The sequence below is a fragment of the Culex pipiens genome, chromosome 3, assembly GCF_016801865.2.
Source record: "Culex pipiens pallens isolate TS chromosome 3, TS_CPP_V2, whole genome shotgun sequence".
Classification (NCBI taxonomy): Eukaryota; Metazoa; Arthropoda; class Insecta; order Diptera; family Culicidae; genus Culex; species Culex pipiens.
Window position 1 is genome coordinate 8235780 of NC_068939.1, and position 8001 is coordinate 8243780.

The window sequence follows — 8001 nt, forward strand, 5'->3', positions numbered from 1 at the left end:
CCTAAGAATTAGTCTTTTAAACCTATACATAAGTCTTTTTAGGCCTAAACATAAGTCTTAATCAAGTTCCGCCATCTTGGATTATGTCCGCTTTGATCCCTTCCCATTCCCTGCAAAAGCCTAAAAATTAGTCTTTTAAACCTATAAAAAAGTCTTTTTAGGCCTAAAAATAAGTCTTAATCAAGTTCCGCCATCTTGGATTATGTCCGCTTTGATCCCTTCCCATTCCCTGCAAAAGCCTAAAAATTAGTCTTTTAAACCTATAAATAAGTCTTTTTAGGCCTAAAAATAAGTCTTAATCAAGTTCCGCCATCTTGGATTATGTCCGCTTTGATCCCTTCCCATTCCCTGCAAAAGCCTAAAAATTAGTCTTTTAAACCTATAAATAAGTCTTTTTAGGCCTAAAAATAAGTCTTAATCAAGTTCCGCCATCTTGGATTATGTCCGCTTTGATCCCTTCCCATTCCCTGCAAAAGCCTAAAAATTAGTCTTTTAATCCTATAAAAAAGTCTTTTTAGGCCTAAAAATAAGTCTTAATCAGGTTCCGCCATCTTGGATTATGTCCGCTCTGATCCCCTCGCATTCTCGAAAAAGACTAAAATTTAGGCTTTTTGACGATAACATTAAGCCTAAAATTTAGCCTTTTTAGTACTAAAACGAAACTAGTCTTTTAAAGACTAACCCATCATTAGGCTTAAAAAGACTTAACACGGTTAGGTTCGATAAAGCCTAATTTTAAGTCTTAAAAGACTAATGTCGGCTTTGCGTGCTGTCGATTTTCGTTCCGTGTTGAAATTCCCAGAAAAAACTCGCAGATTGCTTCGATTCCGAGTGGAAAAAAATGCAGTAGATTCCTGTCAGAACGTTCCACAACTAGCGAACCATGGCGGGCGCGCTCGAGTTCTGCCTGGCGGACATTGGCCTGCTGCTACCGGAGGACACCGACCCCAAGTCGAAGGGGGTGTTCCGCCACGAGAAGCGCTTTTACCGGCTGATTTTCGAGCGCGGCTTCGTCATGCACCAGGTTCCGGCACTGCTAAGGGGTGAGAATTTTTAGTTTGTTGGTGGAAGTTGGTTAAAATTCGTTTTTTTCAGATGTGAAACGCCTTCCGGAGTACTCGCTGCGCTGGCGCACGGATGCCTCCGACGAGGCGTCGGTGTTTCTGTCGCTTTTCATGCGGTTCCTGCGGCCAGAAGAGTTGGGTGATTTTGGCTGTCGGATGCAGCGGCAGCGAATGGTTGCGCTGTTCTTTCGGGAGGTGGAGCGGCGCGATTTTGTGCGGATGGGCGAGTTGCAGCTGCGCGAGCCGACCGAGGACGGGGAACCGCTTCCGGTGAACGAGTTTTACGAGCGGTTGCGGGTTGGGCACGAGGGGGAGGTTTTGGACGGGTCGATTCCGGAGGATGTGGCGCACGGGAGTTTGCGGCCGACGTTGAGGCCGTACCAGGTGCGGGCGATCCGGTGGATGTTGGACCGGGAGACGGTGCCGAAGGTGCTGCCGGCGCAGTATGCGCGGTTGGGGTGTTTGAATGTGGAGGGGGAGGAGTTTTACATGAACTTGGATAGCTTTGAGGTGCTTGCGGAGGTTCCGGGGGAGATTGCGATACCGCCGGGTGGGATTTTGGCGGACGAGATGGGCATGGGCAAAACGGTTGAGATGCTGGGGTTGATGCTGTTGAATCGGAACAGGAAGCGAAAGTTTGAGGAGGAAGTGGGTCCGGGAGTTGCGGTTGCTGTAAAGGAGCTCAAATGTATCTGCATCCGGAGTAACGTGAAGGATACGATCACTTGTCAAAAGTGTGGCCAGAGGCAGCACAAGAAGTGTGTGTTGAAGAACTGCGAGGTGGAACCGAGTCGGTACATTTGCCCGGAGTGTTGGCGTTCGGAGGTGTTGGTGGAATCTTCCACGACAATCATCGTGTCCCCGGTGTCGATCAAGATGCAGTGGGCGTCGGAGATCCGGAAGCACATCGCAGACTCATCGTTCAAGATCTTCATCTACGAGGGAGTCGCCGAAAGTGGTTGGATCAGTCCGGCGGACCTCGCAAAGTACGACGTGGTGCTGACGGATTACAACGTGCTTCAGACCGAGATTTACTACACGGCGGTCAATTCGAGAACGTCGCGCCACGGCAAGCGCTTCCTCAGTCCGGTATCGCCGTTGCCGTTGGTCCGTTGGTGGCGCGTTTGCCTGGACGAGGCTCAAATGGTCGAAGGAATTCACAACCAGACGACCAAAATGGTCAAAACACTGCCGGCGGTTCACCGCTGGACCGTCACGGGAACGCCCATCGAGAAGAGCATGGACAATCTGTACGGGTTGGTACACTTCCTGGACTACTCGCCGTACAACGACTATCAACTGTGGCGGCAGCTCAACTACCAGTACCAGCAGGGAAATCCGCAGCCGCTGCTCGCCGTCATGTCCCGAATCATGTGGCGAACCTGCAAGGCAGCCGTCCTCGATCAGCTAGGCATTCCGCCGCAAACGGAGGTTCTCCACAAAATCACCATGTCCGACTTGCAGAACTTTTTCTACCGCACGGAGCACGCCAAGTGCGCGACGGCGTTCCGCGAAAAGGCCGCCTATTTGGGCCGAAACCTCAGCATGGCCCGGATGACGATTCAGACGTTAAACTTGCTGATGGAACCGCTTCGCAAGCTGCGTCAAGATTGCGTCATCCCGTCGATCCTGCACAAATCCGACCAACTGACCACCAAGAAGCTCCTCACGCCCAACGAACTCCGCGAGCACCTCGTAATGAACAACGAAATGGAGTGCAAATCCGCCCTCCGCACGATCGTCTCCAGCATCAACGGGATGGCCGCCGTGCACGTGATCCGACGCGAGTACGAACAGGCCGCCAAGCTGTACAAATCGGCCCTGCGCTGGGCCGATGACTACCAAGGCACCATCAGCGTCGATTCGCTGCTGCAAATTCACGCCCTGTACAATCTGATCGAAGTGCTGGAGATGAACGGGTTTGTGGGCGAGGAAGAGGCGTTCCGGAAGCAGCTGCGCGACTACGAGGAACGCTGCGCCAAGCTCGAGTGGAAGTACATCGAGACGTACTCGAACATTGTGAAGAACGTGGAGCGCGAGTTGGCGCCGGCAGCGGGAAAGGTCTTCGAGATATCGGCCAAGCTCGATCACAAAGTCGACGGGAATTGGTGGCGGGATGTGATCTTTTCGTTGGATCGAAACTCCGCTCGGACGGCCGCCTTCCTGCTCAAGCTGAACATCGAGGTGAAAAATCACAGCGGCATGGCGGAGGACATTGTCGGGTTACGGAGTATGGACTACCAGCTGACGACTTGGTTGGATGAGGTGAAAGAGCAGCGGAACGAGCTGGTCGATGCTTTCGATAGTATTGCGTACTTCAGGGAGAACCTCAAGCCGAAACACCTTTGGCCGGCGGAAGTTCGTGGTCGCATCGAGGCTCTCATCCGAACTGCGTTCCTCTGTCATTTGGATCCAGAACTGCCCGATTTGCCGTACGACGAGAGGCAGGAGCGACCGACCTGCGTGCTGTGCCAGGTCAAACGAACCCTGAACTTGTACGAATGCATGATTTTCCAAAAGCACTTTATCGAAGAGACAAACACGACCGAGGGCTCGTGGCAGATGACCGTGCAGGAAGTGATCGTGAGGCGTAAGTTTAAACCTAGTCGTCCACACTGATCAACCTCTAATGTCGTTCAACTTTTTCAGAAATTCACGCTTGCTGCCGCAAGGAACGCATGGAAAAGGCCACCATCGAGGAGGGCAACCTATTTCTAGCCTACCTGGAAGCCCTCAAGGACGAGTTCAAGCATTACTCCAAATATTGGGTCGAAATCAACTACGCGGCGGCGGCCTTCGACGAGCTGAACATGTGCCGATCGCGCCTCCAGGTCATCACCATGGAAGACCTGGATCAAGCCGGCGGCAAAAAGTCCATCCAGCAAATCCTCGACTACGAGGTGCACGAAACGTTCGAGGATCTTCAAGTGCAGAAGGTCACCGCTGAGCGAGAATTCGTACGCCTCAAAGGAACGCTCAAATATCTGCAGCACTTGGGAAGCGTCGCCGAGATCGATGTCTGTCCCATCTGCCAGTGCCAACCGGAGGAAAGGTACGCCGTCCTGCAGTGTGGCCACCATTTCTGTATCGTTTGCGCCCCGCAACTCGTTCGAATCGCTCGAAGTCAGGGCAACAACGTGACCTGCGGCGTCTGCCGCCACAAGCAACAAATAGCCGAGTAAGTTCTTCAACTCAACACACAAAAAATGAAACACCCTCTCAAACCAACCTCCCTTCCAGCCTCTACTTCGTAACGTGCGGTCAAATCCTCCCCGCCAAGCAGGACATCAACGTGCGCGGCAACTACTCCAACAAGATCCTCAAAATCGTCGAAACCGTCCTGCAGCTCAAACTCGACGAACCCGACGTCAAAATCATCATCTTCTCCCACTGGGACCCGATCCTCTTCTACCTGGCCCAAGCCCTCGACACCAACTCCGTCACCTACCGCCTCAAATCAGCCAAATTCTACAAACACATCGAAGAGTTCAAAGATTACACCAACGGCATCACCTGCCTCCTGCTCCCCCTCAAAGCCGGCTCCAAGGGGCTCAACCTGACGGAGGCGACGCACGTCTTCCTCGTCGAACCCATCCTGAACCCGGGCGAGGAGTTGCAGGCCGTTGGGCGGGTACATCGGATCGGCCAGACCAAGCCAACCTTCGTGCATCGGTTTATCGTGCAGAACACGATCGAGGAGACGATCCATCGAACCGTTCAGGCCGATCGGACCGGGCGGTGGAGCTCGAAGGACGTGACGGTGGAGCATCTGGAGCAGCTGTTTCAGCTGGAGGAGCCCGAGCAGATTGAACTGTTTGCGGAGTGAGAATTGTGTCGTTCATTCCGTTTTTGTTGTTCGAATATTTTACATGAACAATTTGTGTTTTATCCAAAAATAAGTATTCAATTCTCAATACTATAAAAATAAATGACTGCAAGTAAGTAAGTCTACTTGTATTATTTTTGATATTTTATTTTTTTCCTCAAAATAATTTATTGTGAGTCCTTTCCGTCATCTAAGAGACGTTCGGTTACTCCTTCTATACTTCAGATACAGAGCCAGTAAGGAACGGAAAATTTCATATAAAAAAATGCTTAGGAAACGGTCGAAAAAAACTAAAACTTTTAAATAGATGGATGTTTATTTAAAAATTGAGAAATAAAAAACAGAAATTTAGAAATTTAATCTCAAAAATATTAGTAAACCAAAAAAAGTTGAAAATAACATAATTAAAAACTTGAAAAACTAAAAACAATATGATGTTCAAAAATCAAAAGAATAAAATTAAAAAAAACCTAATTTTAAAATTTGAAAACGTTAGAATTTAAACAATCAAAAATTCAAAGATTTAGAAACATTGAAAACAGAAATTAAAAATGTTTAAATTAAAAAAAAGTGAATGCTCGGATTACAAAAAATAATCAAATATTTCATAATGCAACAGTTAAAAAAATCTAAGAAAGTATAATTTCAAGAAAAAAATAAGAAGATTAATCAAACATTTTCAAAATTCTAAAATTAATGGTTAAAAAATTTAGGAATTTGTTTTAAGTCATACATTTTACTCTAAGAATGTTTGATTTTCTGGCGTCATTTAAGAATGTATCTAACAATTGAAAACATTCAAAATATAACAGTTTTAGAATTTCTAAAATAAAATATGGAATAATTTAAGAATTTTAAGAATATAAGATTTTAAGAATTAAAAAATTAAATATTTAAGAATTTACGAATAAAAAAACTTTGGATTTGAAGAATTAAAAAATTTAAGAATATAGGAATTTTATTAATTAAAGAAGAGCAATTCTCTACGAAATCGGTCTTTTTTCTTCAATTTTAATTTTTGTATTTTTTAATCCGGCTGAAACTTTTTTGGTGCCTTCGGTATGCCCAAAGAAGCCATTTTGCATCATTAGTTTGTCCATATAATTTTCCATACAAATTCGGCAGCTGTCCATACAAAAATGATGTATGAAAATTCAAAAATCTGTATCTTTTGAAGGAATTTTTTGATCGATTTGGTGTCTTCGGCAAAGTTGTAGGTATGGATACGGACTACACTGGAAAAAATAATACACGGTAAAAAAAAATTTGGTGATTTTTTTATTTAACTTTTTATCACTAAAACTTGATTTACAAAAAAACACTATTTTTAATTTTTTTTATTTTTTGATATGTTTTAGAAGGCATAAAATGCCAACTTTTCAGAAATTTCCAGGTTGTGCAAAAAATCACTGACCGAGTTATGAATTTTTTAATCAATACTGATTTTTTCAAAAAATCGAAATTTTGGTCGTAAAAATTTTTCAACTTCATTTTTCGATGTAAAATCAAATTTGCAATCAAAAAGTACTTTACTAAAATTTTGATAAAGTGCACCGTTTTCAAGTTATAGCCATATTTAAGTGACTTTTTTGAAAATAGTCGCAGTTTTTCATTTTTTTAAATTAGTGCACATGTTTGCCCAGTTTTGAAAAAAATATTTTTGAAAAGCTGAGAAAATTCTCTATATTTTGCTTATTCGGACTATGTTGATATGACCTTTAGTTGCTGAGATATTGCAATGCAAAGGTTTAAAAACAGGAAAATTGATGTTTTCTAAGTTTCACCCAAACAACCCACCATTTTCTATCGTCAATATCTCAGCAACTAATGGTCCGATTTTCAATGTTAATATATGAAACAATTGTGAAATTTTCCGATCTTTTCGAAAAAAATATTTTTGGAATTTTCAAATCAAGACAAACATTTTAAAAGGGCGTAATATTGAATGTTTGGCCTTTGTGAAATGTTAGTCTTGATTTGAAAATTCCAAAAATATTTTTTTCGAAGAGATCGGAAAATTTCACAAATGTTTCATATATTAACATTGAAAATCGGACCATTAGTTGCTGAGATATTGACGATAGAAAATGGTGGGTTGTTTGGGTGAAACTTAGAAAACATCAATTTTCCTGTTTTTAAACCTTTGCATTGCAATATCTCAGCAACTAAAGGTCGTATCAACAAAGTCCAAATAAGCAAAATATAGAGAATTTTCTCAGCTTTTCAAAAATATTTTTTTCAAAACTGGGCAAACATGTGCACTAATTTAAAAAAATGAAAAACTGCGACTATTTTCAAAAAAGTCACTTAAATATGGCTATAACTTGAAAACGGTGCACTTTATCAAAATTTCAGTAAAGTACTTTTTGATTGCAAATTTGATTTTACATCGAAAAATGAAGTTGAAAAATTTTTACGACCAAAATTTCGATTTTTTGAAAAAATCAGTATTGATTAAAAAATTCATAACTCGGTCAGTGATTTTTTGCACAACCTGGAAATTTCTGAAAAGTTGGCATTTTATGCCTTCTAAAACATATCAAAAAAAAAAAAAATAAAAATAGTGTTTTTTTGTAAATCAAGTTTTAGTGATAAAAAGTTAAATAAAAAAATCACCAAATTTTTTTTACCGTGTATTATTTTTTTCCAGTGTAGTCCGTATCCATACCTACAACTTTGCCGAAGACACCAAATCGATCAAAAAATTCCTTCAAAAGATACAGATTTTTGAATTTTCATACATCATTTTTGTATGGACAGCTGCCGAATTTGTATGGAAAATTATATGGACAAACTAATGATGCAAAATGGCTTCTTTGGGCATACCGAAGGCACCAAAAAAGTTTCAGTCGGATTAAAAAATACAAAAAAAATCGAATGACCGAATTCCTAGAGAACTGCTCAGAATTAAAAAAAATAAGGGTTTAAGATTTTAGGGAATTGAGAATAACAGAATTAAACAATTTGAGAATCTAAGACCTTAAGAATTTATGGAATTTTAAACTTTTAGAATTTCCGAGAATTTCAGAATTTTATAATTTTTAAAATTTCAGAATTTTAAGAATTTTTGAAATTAAGAATTAAAAAATTTCAAGAATTTTTAGAATTTAA

General features: G+C 42.2%; 1 protein-coding gene across 1 annotated transcript; it reads left to right on the top strand.

Annotated features, from left to right (window-relative positions):
• The first annotated feature begins 763 nt into the window (after positions 1-763).
• On the top strand, positions 764-5010 carry LOC120427105 (E3 ubiquitin-protein ligase SHPRH). Its single transcript, XM_039591958.2, has 4 exons — positions 764-1043; positions 1096-3654; positions 3714-4242; positions 4305-5010. Exons 1-4 carry the CDS (start codon positions 884-886, stop codon positions 4888-4890), a joined length of 3834 nt encoding a protein of 1277 aa, XP_039447892.1. The 5' UTR covers positions 764-883; the 3' UTR covers positions 4891-5010.
• The last annotated feature ends 2991 nt before the right edge of the window (positions 5011-8001 follow it).